A 23,158-nucleotide genomic window follows, 5' to 3' on the forward strand; every position below is an offset into this window, starting at 1 on the left:
TTGGCATTAGACCACAACGTGTTTTTTTTGCGTATACCCTTTAGTCATAAAACGCCGAAGCGAAGGGTATTATAAGATTATATTATATAAATATGTGAAGGCTATAAATAAGTATGTCTATAAGAGCTCTTAAATATGTATAGAAATTCTTATTTTATTGTCCTTCTCTCCATTACTACCTATACAGGGTATTTGCAAGTCATTGGATTTTTAAAACTATTCAATAGGACTATAAAGTATTTCGAAAGCTAGTCGCTATACTTACGTATTTGTAATACTTGGCAATCAATTTGAAGCGCCTTGACCTTTCGCAGTGCTTGTCAAACTGCGCAAAATGATGAATTGCCACAGCGCTAATGAATGGCATATTAATTTGCATTTAAATGCCGCAAACATATTTTCGGGTTTTGCTTTTCAGCTTTTCAACTTGTCATTGAATAATGAGACAAACAGCTAGTTTTTTCGTGAAAATAACACACAATTTTTGCGGTGCTCAGGAAACATAAATTACATCGGGCAAATACTTGTAGATTGGACTGCAGCTCTCGAAATATGAAAAACACATTTTGTAAATGTCATATTCACATGCTGAAAATTCGCAGTTGTGCCAAATTTCAGGCGCGCCCACAAAAAGAAAAAAATATTAAAATTTATAATAGGTTTTTTCCTTCTTTTTTTTCATTTGGCGTTGGCAGCATTTTCAAATTTAATTCTGTTGACAGTTTTGTGCGTGCAAATTTATGCAAAGTATTTATCACAGTCTCGAAAATTGAAATCATCTGAAGAGTTTCGGAGCGTCAAGTGTTTCGGTAGTTTTAAATGGTTTCTTTAATGGCTCTAAGTGCCTACATGAAGTGAGTAGATCAGATCAATGCTGATAGGTTTTTTTTTTATTGAGTTTTGTTTTTTTTTCTTGGTGTGAACTTAAAGATGTATCGCTGTTTTTATCTTTTGGAGGAAATCTTTGCTATTTATAAAACTTTGGCTTTACATTGAAATTTACTTAATTTATTTGAAAATATTTGTATGCGTGTTTTAGGCATTACAAGTTTTCAGCTTCTGTAGAAGTCTGAAACTAAGATGGCTCTGAATGGTGTATCTAATTAAATACAATAATTTTTTGTATATTCGAAAATAGTGAATGAAAGAGTTTAAATAAATATATTTGTCATCCACATAATCTTTTTATACCCTCTTCCTATAGGGTACAAAGAAATATTTTTGGAAAGCAAAAAACTTCTACTACTATCGGGTCTTAGTTGCTTTCACTGACAAGCTGATATATTTTGTATATTTAAAATGAAGTACTATATTGATATACCAAATATAGCCTTCGGTATATTTTAGTTCTTAGCGGTATATATTTATATATATATTTAAAAAATATGTTTTTATTAAAAATGGGTGGCGAATACCTCACAGTCAAACACACTCGCCTGAAGCTTTCTTACTTGTTTTCTTTTTTAAACCTATCAAATGAATTTTCCTATCGTTTCAAAATATTTCCAATTAACTGAAACTGAATTTTCTACAAATTTGAAACTTTCGCGCAATTAATGCCTTTAAATGCGCTTAATTAAGCAATTTTCCATTAGGCTGTAAGATCTGTTTTGGGTCCGCCCACCAGGTAACGCCCACCGGGAATACAATATGTGTAGCGTATGCTGGCCTACAGCCAGACCTGGGCACACTGCACTTTCGCCCATCAAAATGAACGCAGTCAAATGCTTGGCGGGCTCAAATTGCATTTCCTGTCACTTGGCCGATTGCTCGACCAGCCCAGCCATGAATCTTGCACCCAGCTTCTCAACTCACAGCTCTCTAGCTAAATTCATGGGTGTGTGCTGTATATCTCTCTGGGTCTGGGGATCAAATACAGGCTGCCTGACTGTCTGCCTAACTCTATGCCTGTCTCAATGTCTGTTAGTCCTCTCACCCAGTACAACACAACACACGACATGCAAAGCTACATGTGTGTCAGTCTCAACGAATGCTGTGGGTGTGTCTCACAGCCCGGTGAACAACATCAACATCAACACCAACACCAACACCAACTAGATGGCATATGTTTTTGCTTTTCTTTTTGTAAAATGCAGTAAGGATGCCGAAAATTTGAATTGCAAAATTCTGAATACCCTTGAAAGCTAGTGTTCCCATGAAATTTGATTGACATTTGGAATACACCTTCTAAGTGCATGATAAATTGACTTTGTTATATGACAAAGTGTTAAACTGCATCTCAAATTACATCATGACAAGTTAATGAGTTCCATTTGCGTTTATGATGTGATAAAGTGTCAGTCCTTTTCAAACGTAGCTTATTGTTAGCGATGATAGTTCTGTGACTCTCCTTAAAGAGTGAGCAACAAGTTTCTACGAATGTTATAATGCAATTTTGATTGGCTAATCGCTGAATTGTTTTAATTTTAAAGATTTATCTGCATACTTGAGATATCCTTACTGAAATGCCATAAAAACATCGAAATTGTAATTACCAAAACAATAAAAACATGTTTTATTACTGCATCAACAGCAAAAAAAAAGTAAACTTTCAAAGGCCATGACGTGTTTTTGCCTAATTGCAGTTGTATTTTAATTACGCCAGTTGCACTTTTAGTATTTTTAATTAACTTTTTTGGTTGTTGTTGTTGTGGAGGCGGAGTTGAGCATTCCGGGGGAGCTCGATCGGCCGCAACATTATGTCTGGCAATTTCTTATCTTTATTTGCGACATGTATTTTTAATTTAAACGCGACTATCAAATATTTAAACTGCATCGCTAGCAACTCCCTGGACAATGCCCCAAAGTGTTTTGTTAAATGGATTTCGGTTCGGTTCGTGGTTTTATTTTTTATTTTATTTTTTTTTGGCTGCTGGGTAAGTATTTGCTCTTCAAGACTTGAAAAGCTGCCGGCTACAGTCTTTGACGTTGTTACAATACCCTGTAGTTAGAAGAACATGAAAATGGGTTTATGCTATGCGAAAGTGGACAACACAAAACGTGATTTTATTAAAAATAGCGCTTGGAGGTGATGAAGAATTTACTCGAAAGATGTTCAAAGCATTTAAGAATATGTTAAGAAAAAGATTTCAAATCATATAACTGGTTTCCCCTTTTTCTATACTTTGTAAAGCTTACAAATTAACAATTTTAGGCAGCTTTGTGTTGCTTACTGGGCATCTTTTGGTCGACTTCTTTCGACTTTCAGATAGCGTGCATAATTTTTTAGAGTGTATCTGGTTTTTTTTATACAGTTTTGGATTTTTCTTTTTGGGCAAATAGTTTCGTTAATTGAAATAAAATTCAATTTGACGTTTTTATGGCATGTGGAGATAGTTTGGCTAAATACGTGAGAAGTTGCAGTTGCAGTTGCTTGCTTAGGGGCGGTCTAGACAGCCAGAGCTCTCTTTCGTTGGTGTGTGTAAGCTTAAGTATGTGTGTATGTGTGTAAAGTGTGAAAGTTGTTTTCTGGCTAGAAAGATGCAACCCGTTTTTATGGGCAATTTGAACGGTCTCCCAATAGATTTCGATAATATTTGCATGCGAATGCAAATGAATTTTCAATGGTATACCCATAATTCATACAGTTGATTCGCATGGCCATTAAAACGTGTGAAAAGTTGGCAAATTTTCAATTAATTCAGTTTTACTGCACATTTCATAGATAATAATTAATTTTTGTATGTGATTGCTTGATGACTGATATTTATAAAGTTGTTTTATAATGAGGTATAATAATCAATTGGAAAAGTAAAAGAATAAATGTATAATATTAATGTTAATAGAAGATTTAAATACACTTCGAGGAAATCAATCAAGGAATTTACTTTAATCACTCCTACCCAATTATACACCTCCTAAATTTTTGTTTAGTCGCTCGCAGCAGAATGGAAAACAAAAATGGTTAAAATAAAGCATGAAGAATAAAGGCACAAGGAGTAGTGCACAAAATGAGAAATGTTTGACTCTGATTGCATCTCTTGTTTTCAAGTAACACATTTCAATATTTTTGTGTACAGTCAAGACTTTATTTAACTTACGTTCAACACAAATTTTATTGTAATAATTTTTTTTAATTGAAATTTAGATCTATCTAAAATATAAAATCAAAGAATTTATTTATGATAAAGATGTTTGATGTACTCACAAAATGCCTCTTAAATTTAAAGACAAAAGTATTTTCAATTGCATAAATATGTTTTATGAATATTTTGCATTTTATAGATTCGAGTTAATAATGACGTAAGCGTATGCTGCCTTCGATCTGAAGAATTCGATAACTATTCTGGCAGCTCATTTGGTAATCAGCTTCTGTGTATGAAAACATTAACCCACTGTTGCCGACACAGTTGGCAGTTGTAATTTTGAACAATTTTGCGCCCGATAATATTTATTATTCAATTTTCATTAAATCTGATTATGGATAACCCGTTCGCCGTTGAACGATTGTGGCTAAATTGCAAGAGAAAAATGCCAGCAAATTATTTCAGTGACGCTTAAATTAAGCATTAATTTTCGCAATGGGCTGGTGGCGGCTTCATAAATATCTTTTCGAGCGCCGTCGAAAATTGTGAGAGATCATGTCGAGAAATAAGCAAAACATTTTTTAAGGTGTTGCTGTGCTTGTTGTGACAAGCGAATGGAGCGATAAGTGTGTCTATGTGTATCGAATAATCAAATGCTATGTTAGATAAGCAACGGCAAAGAGAGTAATCGACTAGTTGGTACTTCGTAACTAGATTTCAAATATTCCTTACTCACATTAATCATGTTCTTGTAAAGGAGATTTCTTTAACCACACTTAAAAGTATAATAGAATAAGTGTGTCTATGTGTATCGAATAGTCAAATGATAAGCAACATTCGAGAGAGTAGTCGAATAGTTGGTACTTCGTAACAAGATTTCAAATATTCCCTACTCACATTAACTGTGTTCTTGTGGCTTTTAAATGGGTCTTCTTCAAGCAGAGCTAAATGTATAATATTACAAATAAATGTCAAATTAGTGATAGAGCTAGAGTGGGATAAATGAAAAGATAAAGCTTGATATGCTTTATAAATCAATTTCCAATTAAAACACACCGGAAACACGAGACCCTGTGTGAAAGACCACGTGTGGAGAGTGACGAGTTTCATTGTGGTTTTTATACTGGAAATGGAGAAAAATGAGGTTAAACAGCGCCAGAGAAATTCAAATAACATAACAAAGTCGAAGAATTTCACTTTTGTTTTAATGACAGCTTAGCTTTGCTTTTGTTTATTGGTCGGTGTCTGAGTTCAGATAATGTTAACTAGTCCAGATACACAGTTACAAGCTCCTACATGTATAAGTTGTATACTCGCTTGTATGAATATGCCTGTAAGTGTCTATGATCCCAGGAGAGCTTTGCAAATACTTGTACTATTTCTGGCTAGTCACGTTTTCATATTTATTTGGTAATTTTGTTGAGTTGTGTCTGGATGTTTGGCTGTCTCTCCGAATGTCTGCGTGTCTCTCTGGGCCCCACAACGTGTGCCGGGTTGTCTAAGGTCAGAGACAAGATGACGCTGAAGCCGAAGCCATAGCTGAAGCTGACGCCTGCCTCGTGGGCCAAAATCAACAGAAACTCAGGCAGACATAAGCCTCAAATATGCTTGCAACAACAACATCAAAATAATAACAACAACAAACTAAACTGGCGCCTCGGTCACTTTGATCTATGCACTTCAAATGATTTTTTTTTGTTAGCGTTGCCTCTTTGTCCCCTTTACTGTAGCCGTCGTTGTTGTGCTCTCTGGTTGGTGTTGTTTTTGTTTGTGGCGATGCGTAAACAACGTAGCGGCAATTTAAATGAAACGGCAACTTTTGCGCTTGGCAGTTGAAGCGTCAAAGAAGTTGGCATAACATGTGCTTGAAGAGACCTCAGATGGAGGAAGTTGCAACCGTAAAAGTGTTGAATAAGTGGCTGCACTCCTTATGTTGATCTTTCGAAATGGAGGGAACAAACAAAATAGTATATCTGGGAAAAGTTGAGAAAGTTGACTTTGATTTTTATAGATTCAATATGCATTGAATATTTATAGTGAAAATTTATGATGATATACTTTTATTACATTCTTGTTATTCTTAAACTTGAGTAGTTTTACAAAAGATCGTATAGAAGAAAGCAACTCTCCCTCTAAACGGTAAGAGGTAGGAGTCTGTAATTTTACAAAAGTTAGACAATAAGAAAGCTTTCTTATAACCTTTGAATTTAATATAATAATTGCTTACTAAGCACTCCATTGAAATTTACAAATTTAAGTCGTGGTCGAAGCTGCAGCTTAAGTTGCTAGTAATGAGTAAAATTCAAAACAACGACATATTTCTCAATGATTGCTAATCCATAAATTCAAACAATCACAGTTTGGGAGCCACTGCAGCTTAATGTCAGCTCAACAACTGTCGTGCCTACAAGTTTGACACTTGCATTTGTCATATGGCTCATTTGTTTGCTTTACTTTTGTTTGGATTTTGCTTTGCCCTGTTTGCCTGTCCATTTGCTCCGCTTACATTTTCCAGTTTGTTAATGTTACAGAATTTCCCCCTGGCCCTTTGCCCACATCTAATCCGTTACTCCTCTTTCCCCATCGTTGTCTTTTTCCTGTTTATTTTTTGTAACATTTTTTTTGTTGGCCTTTGCTAGAGTTTTATGCGCAATTAGCGAGCACATTGTTTTTGTGGCACGTTTCATTGTAATTAAAAAATCAACTGCAGCCCCCAACATGTTGTCCAATTCAGTGCATGCAACTATAGATTGCTGTCCCATGTAGTAGGTGTTGCAATTGTCGAATATCTGTGCCAACGGATGGCGTCTCGTTTGAAGATCGAAGACACGGGTAATATCAATATTTGTGTTGCGTTTAGTTAGTTGGCGCGGTTTGTTCACCAATGTCTGCTCTAGAATAGCAGTTGTGGCAGTTAATAGTCATCTAGCAAGGCAGTTCCCAAACACATCTATGCATATAGAGCGTGAATGTCATCAGCACCCCACGTTGGGCGCCTGCAGCAAAACGAAAAAAATCCATTGAAACAACCAGCTCTCTAATGTCAGCTTCGTGCTCGTTTTGCGGCCATTTCGTTGGTACAAATACGAACATGAGTCGAGTACGACGACGAGTAATCGTATGTTGTCGTTGTCGTTGGTTGTTTCCCCAAAATGCTAATTGAGCAGGCGCCAAATGTCCAACGCCGAAACAATCTATCAATGGACCCACAACTCTCAGGCCCAATCAAATTGGCAGCAGCATTTTTTGCATTTTAATGTGTATGTAATTTGAGTTGGTTGCAAATTTGTTGAGTGATTCGATTACATAAGCATTCGAAAAAAAATAAACGAAATAAATACCTTAGAAATCAATAAATAAAGTCGACGCGGGTCATTTAAATTCCTGCTAATTGATTTCAAACATGAAATATCAAGATTGGGTTTAATATTTATAGCCAAGAATAATTTCGTAATGATTTAAGGCAAATCACAGTTTTGATTGAAAGAACTTTACTTTTTCTTAATATTTATTATAGCTTAGATATTTAAGTAGTTTTTCGATATTTAATCTCTTTGATTTGAATAAGAAATAGAAAATTGTAAGTTTATATTTTAGTAAACTTGGCTGATTCCCTCGAAAGATGATTTTTAAATTGAGAACCTCAGCTTTCTTTCGTAACAGAGACAATCACATGCAGCTTGTTTGGGCAATTCAGTGTCTCTTAAAGCCGTTGGCTGCCAAAATGCCAATTACCTTGGCCAATTAGGCAGGCTTTCTAACACTGTGATAGCCAGAGGCGACTGCAGCGGAGTGTGGTGGTAATTATGGGTAGAGAGAGGGGCCATTTAGGCGCCAAGCATGACGAGCTTATTGCAGCCCGGTGCCATTTAAGTGGGTAAACACATTTAATGCCATAAACGGAGCGAATGCAATTTTTATTAGCGTAATTAACACCTATACTTTTATTTATAATTTGTTTATTTAGTCTTTTTTTTTTAAACGCAATGCGCATTCGATGTATTCATCGTGACAATTAAATGACTCGTGAGTTAAGCTTTGCTTACCGCGTTGCCTGGAGCGTTGGGTTGTTGTGGGGCGCAGTGGTATGAAGTGTTGTGGCATCAAACGCACGCCAGTTGTTGGCAAGATGCCTGGGGGGCAGGGAGGTATTGAGTCGAGATTGTTGTACAACACAATGTTGTTGTTGCCCGGGTGTATTAGAATGTGCTGCTGCTGTTGTTGTTGCTGCTGGCTCAGATTGCCAAAGAGTTGTTGCTGATGCTGTTGCTGCTGTTGGTGTTGCTGATAGTAGGTGGCAGGCAGCAATGCAAAGCCATGTTGCTTTTGTTGTGGCTGTTGACTCTGCGGTCTAGGCGTTATGGCAACAAAGTACTTCTGCTGTTGCTGTTGTTGTTGCTGGTGCTGATTCTGTTGTTGCTGAGTGCCTGCAATATGTTGCTGCTGTTGCTGAAAGCTGGTCTGAAAGCGCGTGCGATAAGTAAATTGTTGTTGCTGCTGCTGCTGCTGATGTTGCTTTTGTTGCTGTATCTTTGGTATCAATGTTGCAGCAGTTGTCGCCGTCGCGCTGGCAGCAATTGTTGCCATTGCTGTTGTGGTGCGAGTTGCATGCGTCACATTGCGTTGATAATGACGAGGACGCTGCAGCTTACGTCGTTTGTGGCTGCTATTGTTACCATTGCTATGACTCTGGCTGCTGCTCGCATTGCGATTTGCGGCAAAGGGAAATTTGTGACGCCATTTGCGGCGCATTGGAGTCGTTGTTGTTGACGTGGTTACAATTGCTGCTGCTGTGGTTAATGTGCCAGCTGCAGCTGTGTGAAGTGTCGCCGTTGCCATCGCCGTCGCAGAGGCCGTGGCAGTGACAATTTCATTGAAATTACTGCTTAAATTGATATTTACACTGCTATTTACACTAGTTGTTTGATGCTGTGGATGTTGCTGCTGCAACATGTTGCCCTCGGGCGTTGCATGTTGCTGTCGCTGTTGCTGTTGCAGCGTGTGTGTTATGCAGACTAGAAAAATGCATAAGTGCAGCAATTTTGTTGTTGTTGCTGCTGCTGTGGTTACTGCTGCACTGTATCGTTGTCGTCGTAGTTGCCGTTGTCGTTTTAGTTGTCGTTGACTTGCTGCTGTCATTTGTTGTTCATGTTTTTGTTTTATTGACGCGTCTGTCATTTTGACAGTTCGCATGTCAGACGCTGACACATTTCCCATTTTCGAAAATTTGTTTCCAATTAGTATTCGATGCTTTTCAATGAGTTTTCACACATTTTGCGGCTCGCTTTGTTTGTGCTTTTCATTGCTTTGCCTTGAGTTGCAATTCATTTTCTTTACACTGTATTTTTAAGGTAATTAATTTGGGGAAAACTTTGAATTTATGTTTTTTGTTTGAAGTTTGAATTCTTGACAGTTGCAGCGTTTAATTTTTTACACTTTTATTAACTTCTTTGGCATAGGTTGAATACGAAATTATGTTCCATGTCTCAATTAGTGAGGTAAATAAGTAAATGATTGTACATTTCTTGCTTCACTACATTATAGCAATCGACAACACATTTAGGCACATTTTTAAACAAAACTTTTGACAGTTTGTAAATAAACAAATAGTATTTTACAGTTTCAATTCAGAACGAAGCCAAACACATGTGTGTGGGCTTTGGTAAACTAATTAGTAAAGTTCTACAAAAATAGCAATAAAAGGGGAGTAATGCTAGACTTCATGACACTCTGTAGTCGAGACAATATTTCAAAGTTTGGCTGCCATCTCCATATACCTTTTTAATCGTAAAGTACAGGGTATTTGCCAAGCAAATAAAACTAAGCAAATGTGTTACAATTTGTAAAAGACTTTTGTTTGTGTTTAAGGCGTCGGAAATAAGCCGAATACAGTTTTGACACAACTGTGGCAATGCGTAAATTTCGTATTGCCAAAATATATAGTAGAATCGCAATCTTTTGGAGAAATCTATGGCACCCTTTGGTAAAAAACACACAAGAACGTATTGCTTGGCAAATGCCATAAACATGTAGCGCAAAACCCATAAACTCGTGTCGAAAACTTTATTATTAAATCGTTTATAAGAGAGTTCAACCACAAATATCTATTCGTAAAGCGGTTCTATCGTCATCAAATGCTAGCTGAAATTATTTTCCAGGAAACGCAGCTGCAAACAAAATTCGCTGTCGACCAGACAAAAGCGAAAAGAGATGATCATAAACTACAAAGTAGATCTGGAGAATCCGAAAGCAAACAAAAATGATCGTGATGTAATAAATTTCGAGTGGAACTGCAAAACAAAAATGCCGAAAAGATTTTCGTATTCTCTAGTTATACGAGTACGGACCATAAAAATATTATATCGAGCCTATGATGAACATCAAATATTTCAGCAATCGAGAGGAAAAAAATACAATACAACGCTGAACAAACGATCGTAAATAATCAAACATGAACTGACAAATCAGCGAAATGAGGAGTTTTGTTTGGTTTTCTCTCTCTCTCTCTGTCTATATATATTTATATTTCATTCGCTCTCTGTATTCACAAGTGGAAAATTAGTTGCCTTAAGAGTCGAGCAACAAATTTCAAATAAGTGAGCTTTTGTTTTCCATTGAAATTTGGCGGCTTTATGTTATTTGATCTTTTTTTAACAAACCTAACAGCAACAAAAACAAATGAAACATTTTTTTGTTCATAATTCTGGCGTTGTTGGTAGTTGTTATTGTTGTTGTTTTTTGTTACTCTTGCTGCTGTTGTTTTCTTTAGGCATCTTCCGCTTGAGGTTTCTGAGCCGCATTTGCGGCTACCTAATTTAAATTTCTCACATTACAATTAAATGTTGAACCTGGAAACATTGGACATTCGCCAGTTGCTCAACTTTGGAACGCTTTACCTGGGCCATTTACCTTTTGCACTTACTTTTTAAGCATAACCACATATCACACATAAACCTGACTGACTGGCCATTTGGGACTGACAGTTTAGTGCCAAATTAATGTAAAATCTGAAATATGCCAGAGCTGAGCGCGTAAATAATTAATTCTGAAATTGGGCTTCATTCAATGTGATGGACCCTTTTTGTAAGTGACGCGAATTATTTATGATACGGGTATTAACGCGAATCTTAACAGTTGAAAGTATAACATATGGTACATACGAATTTACAGATTTCTGTTTGTATTTAAAATTGGGTTAACAAAATATTCAATATTTCAATAACTAAGATTTTCTTATTATATTTTCATTTGTTCATTATTTAAATTCTCATTTACTTTAAGATTAAAAATGTCTCAATATTTAAAGAAGCAAAAGAAAAATAATTCAAATTCTTTACCCAGAACCTTAGAGAACTTCCATCTGTAAAATCTTATTTTAATAATTAATAATGTAGTACTAAATAAAGCATATACATTTTGAAATCTTGACGCATAATTTGTTTGTTCAACAAATTAAGTTTGCTGAAGTGAAACGCTATTGGAACTTGAAACAAATGAGTTCTTAAATGAATTATAATTACTAGACAAATTGTCTGTTTTTCTATTAGCCTAATTTATGTAGTAATTTGTTGTATTCCTCTTTGATTCTAATTACTTATTCAGATGTCTGCCAAGCTTAATATCTTTCACCTGCTGACAGCATTTTTGGTTTCACCTTTGAGGCACACCCCATTACACATTCAGACTACATTCGGTATTCCTTATACTTTGTTTTTGTAGTAGTAGTGTAACCCAATTACAAAACTGTTGAACATTTCGCACATTTCCACCGCTCACTTTACACCACAGAGAAAAAGTAATCTATTAACGCCTTCATCAGGCTACCAAATAAAGAAAAGAAATACAGGAAAATAGAAATAGAAGAAGTGGAGGGAGAATAGTGCAAAGTGCCGGTCATAAAGTATTTTAATATCTTGCAGTGCAGTTTGACGGCACCACAAAAAAAAAAACCACCGACCGATCGGGCCAACCACCCGCTGATCCGTTTGATCAGTCTCAACTGGACATGGCCACATGTTGCGCTTTATAGGAATGGTTTCATTTCGATTTCGATTTTGATTTCGGTTTTCCAATCTTTTATTGCATAATTGTAATTGAATTGTTTGCACGTTTCGATTTCGTTTTGTTGTTCGAGTCTTTAAATTGGAAAATATGTTAATGATTTGTACTAGACTCCTGCTATTGGCTACCAGCTTCCCAATACACAAACACATTCAGTGGTCATAAATTTTCTTTATGAAGACAACACATTTTATCTGTGTTTTCGCGGCAATTGGAGCGTTGAGTTGAGCTGAAAATTTGTGTATTTGTCGATGGGCTCCACTTGAATTGAGCAATTTCCTCAAACTGTCTGTCGAAGTGAGGAATAAATATAATAAACTAGGACATATATGTATGTGGCATGACACAGCGGGAGCGTAGTGAAAGGTTTTTTTTTTGTTAATAAAATTAAAGACTTGAAAATTTATGTTACATTAAATTTTTACAAGCATTGGTATCTATAGAAATCGTTTGAGTTCTAAGTAAACTTCAGTAAATTTATTTTCAATCTTTGCTGGAAAAGATCAGAAAATATACCACGCATGTTTGCACAAGAAACAGAAGCAAAACTGTCAACACTTATTAGCGAAATAAACAAATCAATAACTTGCAGAAATTTGATATGATAAAAAAGTTGGTAAGTTTGTCCTTTGATGCTGCTTTGGAGCTGCTTTGGGGCTTCCAACCAAAGTCAGTCGAGTGTTAAAAATATCCGCCAGCTAATTACGTAGAATTGTCACTTTTAATTAGAACAAATGCGGAAAGAGTCAAGATATACAAGGAACAACACATTGTCAAGATAAAAGCAAAAATATTTTACTAACAAAGTTGCGGGCACTTAGTGTGGCACAAGTTGCATGTTTGTTGCTGCTGCTGCTGCTGCCACAAGTCGATGGAACGAGTTTGCCACCAAACGCAGCAGACATTAAATTTCGGGCTTAGACTGTGAAAAATTGCAATGCCATCGAAGAGGGTTGAGCGGACTAAGCCTAAGCCCAGTAGCAATAGCTACGCATGCCATAGAAGAGAAATATTCGAAAAAAATAGAAAAAAATAATGAGATCATATAAGAAATGACTTAATCGCTGGCGGCTTGTTAACCCCACTGCACCCCACTGCAAACTTTGTTGCCAGCAAGTCTTTAAGTAGCTGCACAAATAAAGATTTACAGCAATTTACTTGAAGGCCTAAACTCATGACTGCCAGTCAATAATTTCCGATGCCCCGAAACGCGCGCCATTTGCAGATTATATAGCAGACAGACGACCAGACAAAGACATGCAAAAAGAGTTGAGGGGGACGACCACCGTCAGCGCCTTTGAGGAATTGCATAATTATAGCATTTTCCGGCCCAAGACAAGAGCAGAGCAGAGCAAAGCAAAGCAGCCGAGCCCAACTGGCAGCCATTGGCCTAGGTTCAGGCTAATTTGTTTAACATACCCCACATAGCAGCAATCGTTTGTTTGTCCATATAATCTAGGTAATACGAGTACACGTAGTACTTGGGAGTGGATACTACAACTGTGTTATGATGCTTGTAAAACCCACTCAGAAGATAACACTAACTACAAGTTATTTGCTAATGAGACACAGCTTGGAACGAACTTTGTTCTAGGTTTAGTAAACACATCTCTTCGCATTGTATGCAACATGGGAATATGAAGTGCTGGCAATGGAAAGATATATTCTGTTATTTTGTTTCTCTTCACTCGAACTTTGTTGACAAAGAGTATTCAAATTTCGTTACCAAAAACATAACTTGATTATGTAGCGTTTTGTAGTTTCCTTTATAGCCCGTAGGCATCTTGGCTTTTAATGTGGATGTGGTTGGAAAGTCAGTCTGTGGCTTGGAGACTGACTTGATGGTAAAGGCAAAAGAGCTTGTACAAATATTGTAATGGCATGATATTGATCTTGATTGTCAAGATCGCACACAGCATGATCTTGGAAGAGAAAAAGAGAGGCAGAGGGAGGAAGAGTTTGGTTCGTCGTCTAGTCTAGAGTTCAAGCAAAGTTGCATTGTTTATTTTGTTTAACTTTGACTTTGTGTCAGTTTATGCCTGGCTTTTCGATAACGATCACAGATCGTGGCTGCCGACTGTGTCATGTGATTAATCGTGTGTGTCGTCGACGATGGAGCTTGGTGTTTGGTGCTTGGGAAAGGGTTACCCCAATAACATTCACAACGTAGAAAGTAGCACTCATATGCATATGAATCTCTTGCACTCACATTCAATCATTTGGCTAAAATGCACTTGTCTCGATTCAAATCGATTCGAATCGAATTGCATTCGAGCTGCAGCTGGCAGACTTTCAATCTCTGATCCGTCCAGCGATTTGAGTGACAGGAAAGTACTTTGACTAGGCGCCGTTAATTGAGGAAGCAATTAAATTGGGATTATAATGGTTCTCTATCGATCGCCTGCGATCTCAATAACGAATACCATGTGTGGCACAATTTAGATTTATGTGCATGTAATTTTGCAAAATGTCTTCAATAACGATTGGGGCTTATGTACTCAGAAGCGATCGTTAAATTAGAACAAAAACACATATGAATTGGTTATTCCATACATTTACAGTTAAGTAAGAAATATGGGTTTTTCTGTTTTGATCTGGTTTCATTTAATTTATGATCAAGCCAATCGGTTTTTTGATAACATCGAGTTGAAGTCACAAGCTTGTGTGTTATAAGGAAAAAGTACAAAGAATCATGCTCAATTCGCAGTGATCAAGGAGAAGCGAAATCATAGGGTAACCAAGTTTCGTTGTGCCTGCAGGGTGAAGTTTGGCTTTGGGGCTTGTGGCTTTGGTATGCCAATTTAAGAATTTTTTTTTAGCTTGATCTTTGATCTACAATTTGAAACGCAGAGCAATGCGAAGGAGCTGAGCGAAGTGGATCGAGATCGAGAAGAGGGAGAGATCACAGACAGAGAGCAGGGCGGCCGTTAGATCAAGTCGATGCGATCGTTTCGTTTTTGTTTTTTATTTAGGGAGTTAACTGCGCATAGTTAGAACTTGTTTTTGTTGCTGTAGCACGCTCCTCAAAGAGCGGGATGCTGTGCCGGTTTAGGGATCTGCCAAAGAACAATGGAGAGGCGCCGCTTTCAAGTTCAAGATGCTGTTTTGTTGCCGTTGCTGTTTCCATTGCTGTTTGCTACTCGTACAATCAATGACGATCGACAAGGAGCGCAGCTAATTGGGTCAACCGGTCTGTCGGCTGAGACATTTAATTGGATTACCGCCTTTTGATTTTTTGACTCATATTTTTGGCAACACGCGTCAAACTATAAAAAATTGAGGTGAGCTGAGTTGAGTTATAAACTTCAAATTTGTTAGAACGCCAGAAATGTTGGCACCTTTATTTACAAAAGTCACAAAACAATAGGCACACACTCGTAGCAGAATTCCAAGCTTATCAGTTAACAAATATGAACATTTTCTAGATATGCATTTGTCATCTCTCGCATAATGGGAAAATCATCTAGTCGTAGTAGTAAGTTTTATCTGTCGCTTGGACAAATAGGGAGCAGCGAATTGTCAGAGCCAGAGACAAAGGCAGACTACTGTGTACCATATAGTTCCCTTTTATATTCCATGAAGTCAACTTGATTGCAGGCCAAGTTAAGTGCCAGTTGCAGCTCTATTAGCATTCCTAGAACAAGAAACTAGTTACCCACTGAGTCTGAGCAGATGCAGAAGAGCCTGCTCATCCATAAATCTGTGCAGTCTCGCCCATTAATCACCATGGATGTCCGAGGCAATCATCACTTGCAGCGCATTTCAACAACTCTGTAGACAATCAGCCACTAAGTAGAGCTCTAGGGCGTTCCACTAATGAGTTATGGGCTTTTCACATTGTGTAATCTCTGTGGCTATTAGTAGCCGATGATTTCGGCACTGATTTGGTACTTTTAATTAAGCAGCTTTTCATTATACAAGTAGGAGGTTTTCTTAGAGCGCCCTCCGCCTACCCCCCATCTGCGATGATCAATGATCAGATTATGACTTATGTAAATCTGATATGCCCAGGGTTATTTGAATACGAGAAAGCGAAATTGAAATTGATTTATAACTAGAATTGGCAAGCACATTTCGTTTTTTTGTTGTTGTGTGTTTCCAACGAAAAAGCTTCAATCAAATTTTTTGATGAAATTTAATAAATTGTGAAGAGAATAAGCAGAAAGAAAGACGTGGGAACTTGTGTAATCCAGTCGCAAGACAAATGTTTCATTAGCGTTTTAATTGGCTTATTCATTAGTCAAAGAATTAATTATGTATATTTTGTTTCATATTGATTATTATTCACGCTGCAACTATCAATCGAACGAATTCTTCGCACCTTTGGCAAAATATTTGGATATTTTCACAGATATTACCGAAAAAAAAACACAACAAAAATAAATCAAAATTGGCCAAGTAATAATTTCGTGTAAAATGCAAGCAATGCACGCCCAGCTAATGAACACCTTGACCATGCATTCTATAATCAAATTGTGGGCGTGGCACGTTGAGCGATCAATGGAGAAGAGCAGCGGGAGACGCGATCATCAAATCAATTTTCTTTCTTTGCATTGCAAATTTTTCGTTATCAACGTTGACGATCGGTTCGGTTTGGTTTCGGTTCCGTCAAACGATCGATCGATGAAGTCGCACGGTACACAAATCAACATAATTGCCCCCGACGCGGCACGAGACGAGGAAGCAGGAGCAGCTTCTTCCAACTCACAGCGGTACTCCAACTGGAATGGAGTTGCACCTGGGAATCGAGATGGAGACAGAGACGGAGACGAAGACGGAGTTGCTGATGCTGATGGTGATGGAGCGCCAGTCACGTTGCGAACGCGGCGCGTGCGTCGCAAATCAAGTGCAAAAATGGATCAATCAAGCAATCAATCGAATCGCTTCAATCTCCATGGCAAATGAAAAGCTTTTTTTTGTCTGTAGTTTTTATTTGTTTTCGTACGTGTCGCCGCGCGTCGGGAGGAAATCAATGGGAACTGAGATTGGCCAGAATTAACAGAATAAACATATTAACTGCTGATACAAATTTTGTTTCTGCCATTTCCGCGGAATTGCCGACACGGGAAAAGATGATTTGCTGTTATTTCTTTTGTTTTGGATATTTTTTTTTTGCTTTCAGCATAAACAAAATTTTCACATAAACGCTAACAACACACTCACACACACACACACGTAGACACAGAGAGGTAAACGCAACACGAGAAAGACTCCAACGACAGCCGAACGATTTTCATTTGATCCAAACGCGCGCGACGTCTCGTTGCAACTGATCGCGATTGTCCCAATCAGAAACCGATGACCGAAAAGCCAATGTTTGCTTCGAACATGTTGCGAGCATGTTGCCAGCGGCTGGTTGATGTTGCCAAGCCTATCACACAAATGTTGCTAGCGACAAGTGCGTTGGCAACACAGCTTGAAAGCCAAGTTCGAAATTGAATCTTAGCGCAATTTATGGGTATTTAAAAGATTTCACAAAATTATATCATCATAAAATAAGAGTTGTGAGGAATGCCATATGGAATAATTATTGTTAATTTGTTTATTGATGAGACCTCTTATAATTCAAAGTGACAATCTGATGTCTCTACTGTAATCTTGAGTTGAAAATATTGTTCATAAATAAGTAAACTTATCAACACAAAGCTGCAGATTCAACGCTCATCACTTGAGAGCATATGCCCCAGATGGAACACGTTGTATTATCCAGCATACCACTTATATATATTTTTTTATCACATTTAAAAACTACGCATCTGTTGTGATGCAATGTAAAAAAAGAGCTGAGAGAAAGAAACGAATGAGGAAAACATCTTACGATTTTCCATAATCAGCAAAACAGAGAGGCAACAATGAGAGCTACAAATAGCTTTGACTGCTGCATATGGGCACCGCACCTTGCTACCAGCAGCAACAGAAGCAGCAGAAGAAGTGGCAGAGACAGAGACAGAGGCAGACCCGAGTTAAAGACAATCCGAGCCAGACATGGCCAGTAGCCCAGACAGGCGGGCAGTGAGAGCCGTCTAGGCCATATGCCTTTGACTAGGCCTCAACCTGGCCAACCTGGCTTTAGCCTGGTCTGGTGTGGCACCAACACTGCCACTGGCCACTAGCCACTGTCCACTGGCGACAACAGGCATTCCATGTCACAAACGCAGTTATTTATGCGCTTCAGCGTCGACGGACGGAGACCGATCCGACTGCCGGCAGTTCTATGACATTGTCACATGAACATGTCGCCTTAACCTTTCGCGCCAAAAACAAACAAACAAACAAACGAAGAAACACAACCAACAACGGCAGCAACATCAACATGATCGAGAACAACAACAGCAGGAGTCCACTTTAAGTGTGTTTGTGTGTGAAAATCTTTTAAATAAAGAAAAACTTATTATTCATCGCTATGGAAAAACTGTCAATATTTTAATTGCCAAGCCTGAAATGCAGCCGGTTTGGCTGCTCCTCATCTTCCTCCTGAAGCTCCTCTTACTCAGTTTCTTGTCCACTGTCCACTGCGTGTGTCCGCATTCTGCGGGAAAATCATTTTTTTTGTGCTGCTACTTTTTCCAATAAAGCAAATGGTCTTCGATGCGTGTGTCGCATTTTGATGACAATTTTGCTGCTTGCAACGAGTTTTTCGTAACCTTTTTCTTTTTTGTAATTTGTTTCGTTGTTTTTGGGAGCTAAGTGAGCGATAAAAATGTCAAAAACAACAAAACGCTCTCGAAATTATGGCGTATAATCGACGAACGACGCATAATAATAATCCCAAGAGTAGATTTTGCTTTTCTTTTCCATTGAATTCATTGAAAAAAAAAAAAACTTAATTAGGGCTCTATAGAAATTACGTATGCTAAATGAGACGCCAACAGGGGCACAAGACATGGGACAAGAGACCCCACGCACAAAGGCGTAACGGCATTAGCTGGGCGTACTGAAAAGTCGACTCAATCCAAATCTGGTCTTGTCTGGGATCTATACTGGCCTCCACATTGCTTCACGCCCCGAAAGTGCAGTCAGAAACAGCTAGAAATAGGCAGCAACTCGCAATGAGATCAACAACTTTTGAAAATCTCGAATCTTATCAATTTAAACAATTAAAAACATGAGTAAAGTCTATAAATATGACAGTGGGGATAAAAGCTTGCCGTCTTATGAAATTACGAGGGTGCATTGTATAGAAAACAAGGTCAAGTGCTGACTATTGCAGCACAGTAGATAGTCAAATACAACTCAATGCATAAAGAGTTGGGCTTCAGCGTATTCCAATTTGATTTAGTTGCTATAAATTTTGAATACATTATAAATTTTAATATAAATTATATTTCTAGACGCAAGTTCTCAAACAACTTTTAATATTCGTTGGTGAAATGATTAAGTTTTCATATTCATTAAATGGGGATCGTCTCTTTCTTAAATGCGAGTAAAGTTTATATTGGATTACTGTAGGTTTTCAGTTCATATCACATTATATTGATCTTATGTATTGTAAATGTAAATGGCTTTTAATAAAGATAAAGTTCAATTATTTCTTAAGTTTATAGATATCAGACTTACATTTAATGTTGTACCGCTTTGATATGTAAGATATTAAATTAAATTCTATTGTTTTTTCTATTTATAAGCAACTATCTATACACATTTTTAAAACTATAAATTAATATACAAAAATATATTATATATTATTCTTGATTTTTATTAATTGCTTTAAATATCTTATGAACAAGTAAAGCTAAAATAAGAAATGGTATTTTGAATATATTTTGCTTCTATTATTACATATATTGTATAGAAAGTTTTATAAGTTTGGCTAGTTTGACGGCAAAGCTGACTTATCCTTCTAGAATATAATACTATCCATATATTAATCCGAATATAATGTTTTCCATCAGTTGTCTGCATTTAAGTGATTTTACGTCGCTTTATCTTTACTACTCTCTTGGCTGCAGAATACTCCCCACCTGCCATCGTCTTCAACGTTAGTTGTCAAAGTCAAGCCCACGAAATACCAAAAATAAAAATAAAAGACTGTCACACACACATACACACAACAATCTTATAAGCCTCTAACTGGAAACTAACAATAAGTAAATGCAAAGATTTAAATCAGCTACAGATTTGTTGCGGCCGCAAAAAAAAGTGCAGGGAAAAAACATATGAAGAAGCTTTGGAAAAACTTTGTCTAGAAACAGGAAATCCTACACAGAGATTTTCAGAGCTGTGTTGTTCTGCTGCAAATTATCAAAACGCCAACATCTTTTTGACAAACTGCGAACAGGCCACAGTAACCAACTGACTGCCTGCCCTCCTCCCTCTATTCCTTGGTATGGTCCAGGAGAACTCGCAGCTGTCTCTGGTGGTCTGCGCATTTCTCAGAGAAGAGCGCACGAGTCGCATTTAAGCAAGTTTTTCGTATATTCTTTTTTCATTTCTGATTTGTAGCGATCGCAATCGTTAGTTTGGCTTCGGCCTCATGCGAGTATGCGAAACGCTTTTAAGTCTGGGTCGAAGCATTATTTACGGAGCGTTGGCCCATTACATGGCTCGTTGCGAAGATCAGTTCAGCGATTGACGTGTCTTACTGTAATTTTTCATGCAATGATCTCTTCTTATGGCATCTCTCGAGGCTTCGTCGTCTGCCTCGTTGTCGTCGTCGTCGTCGTCATTCAACGCATCGTTGACCTATTGAACCATAATGCATGGCCCCTCAAGAGAGTTGGCTGAACATGTGCCGAAAGGATCTTTGAAAGCCAAAATACCGGCTTCGGCTCTTTCTCTCTCTCTCTCTCTCTCTCTTTTTGTTGAAACCTTACAAACCTACTACGACTAATATTACAACTACTATGACTACTAACAGTCACGTTTTAAGTAGAACCTGTTCTTGCCGCTACTTTTCTCGCATGAATCATTATTTGTTGTGCCTAAGCGATCCACACAGAGAGAAGTCTGGGATCTGCAAGTGGAGGATCTTTTGGGACAGCTGCAAGTTTGGCCAGTCTCTTTTTCTGTTCGAGACCCTCTGGGTGCAGTCGACTGCCTCGTTTGCGATCATTTGTGATTGATACTATTTATTGGTTGTTTGGTCTGAGCAATGCCGCGATGTTCGCTTTACGCATGTGTCGCAGGGTTGTCGACTCACCCAAAGCTGATGAATGGCGAAAATTAAATTAATGAAGAGTTTCGAAATTCAGAATAGCATAAAATTTTATTTTTATTTAATTTCAAATATAAATATTTCAAAACTAATTTTGTTGTGCCTTAAATAAATTGGTTTGTTTTATTAAGAGACATTTTTTTAGCAAAAGAATTTTCCAAAGTAGCGCTATTTTTCATTTTAGATAGCATATGTTTATGAATTAAATACTGTTTGTTCCTCCGAAATTCTTATTACAAATACTAAGAGAATATGGGGAACGAAAATCTTTATTAATTAACTCTGGGTTCCTGCAGGTAACTCTATTCTAGTTCCCCTCTAGTTTGGCAGGAACTTTCCCCTTGGTTTGATCTTAGCATCTATTGATGAAAGAATTTCACCAAAGGCGCTGTCGTTGCCACTTTTTTCAATTTTTAACTTTGAGCTGGGCAGCAGCTGCATGGCATGGGATGGCAAGACCTCTCCTTCCACCATGGGCATTATTATAGATTATGCTCCTCACTAGCTTTAGTGCTTATCTATGTACATGTATCCGCGAAAACTGCGCGTATCCGGCGCGGGGCAGCGCAACAAGAAAAGCGTGCGAAAAAGTGGGCGTCCTCGGGTTAGCACAATCTTCGACCTTTTGATCTGTTTTCTACCCGTGCAACAACACAGCAACAATACCAACAACAAAAACACAACGCCAACGGCAGCGACCGAAAGTGTTGGCAACATTTTTGCGAGTGTGTAGCTTGCAACATTAGCAGCAGTTGCAAGTTGCAACTTCCTTTGCGTGCCAAGTGTAAATGCATTACACTTGAGCGTTACCTTAAATGTTTTTTGCTGCCCCAATCCCCCTCTATCCGCATCCCTCCCCCTCTCTTGCAGCTGCCTCTTTTGCTGGGGCAGCTGTCGTCTTGATTTTAATTGATTTTTTCGGCTTGCTGTTGTTTATGTTGAACTCGTCGGCAAAAGCTTTGTGTGCTTGCCTTACTTTGAGAACATGTTGCTATGGGCGAAAGTTGCCTCGGCAACAACAACAGTTGCAGCTACAGAAAGTACAACATAGAAATGCTTAGACAAGAGGTTTGGGATAGGTTAACTATTAACGGGAGAGATCTAAGGATGCTTTGATTTGATATTTAATTTATTAAATACGGATTTCCTGTCGAAATAACTTCAACTTCGTTCACACACGAATTAATTTTTTTACTTAAAATGTTTCTCTTGATCTTATATGATTCTATTATTTCGATTTGCTGTAGATTATCATATTTAGGAAAACAACTTTCAGTGATAGAATCGTTTTTGATAATCATGATCAATTTAAATTTTATTTTTAAATCAAATGTAGTCTTAATTCTAAATATTTTAAATACCTCAGCTTTGCATTAATAAATAATGAAATCAATGTACTATATTTCCCTTATAATTTATTAAGTACTTTGTAGTATATGCGTTGTGACATCGAAATAAAAAGGTTATAATTTCCTTTAATTTTACAATAATCTGCTTTAAATTATTTAATTATTTCGTATTTCAATTGCCTTTAAACTAGCTTTAACCCTCCTTGATAACAAATACAAAATTAAATTATATTTTTGATGTAAGTTTGGAGTCTAGATTTCTAAATATTTCAAAATGGGCATTAATAAATAAATTTAATAATTGGATGCGATTAGATATATTTACATGCTTGAATGTTTCTTTGCTAAATTTTCCCATATAAGACTTTCCAAATAGGCCATTGAAGGTTAGAATATACAAGAACATCACTCTAAAATTCTTTATCGTATAGTGCATATGTATCTAATCCATAAAGCATGACAAATCAACTGAAATTAAGGCAATACACGAAATATAAAAAAAGCAACATCTTCAGTTAGAGTTTCCCACCTCCAGTTAAACGTTAAGCAAGGAAAAGTTGCGTTTGTTA

The 23,158-nt window shown here is 37.4% G+C and overlaps 1 protein-coding gene across 6 annotated transcripts in view; it reads right to left on the minus strand.

The window, feature by feature from the left end:
* LOC132798665 (laminin subunit alpha-1) overlaps window positions 1-23,158 on the minus strand; it is an 83,767-nt gene that overhangs the window by 15,474 nt on the left and 45,135 nt on the right. The window contains exons 1-2 of one of the 6 annotated variants that reach the window (XM_060810608.1): window positions 16,408-17,330; window positions 8,072-9,363 (exon numbers count right to left, since the gene is read on the minus strand). The exons of 3 other annotated variants lie outside the window; for them this stretch is intronic. In XM_060810608.1, coding sequence (XP_060666591.1) covers window positions 8,072-9,242 — 1,171 coding nt within the window. In that variant the 5' untranslated portion in view covers window positions 9,243-9,363; window positions 16,408-17,330. Of the gene's footprint in view, window positions 1-8,071; window positions 9,922-16,407; window positions 17,331-23,158 lie in introns of those variants that run through there. 2 more of the 6 variants (XM_060810610.1, XM_060810609.1) reach the window with 2 other exon arrangements.

Source organism: Drosophila nasuta, chromosome 2L (assembly GCF_023558535.2).
Source record: "Drosophila nasuta strain 15112-1781.00 chromosome 2L, ASM2355853v1, whole genome shotgun sequence".
NCBI lineage: Eukaryota > Metazoa > Arthropoda > Insecta > Diptera > Drosophilidae > Drosophila > Drosophila nasuta.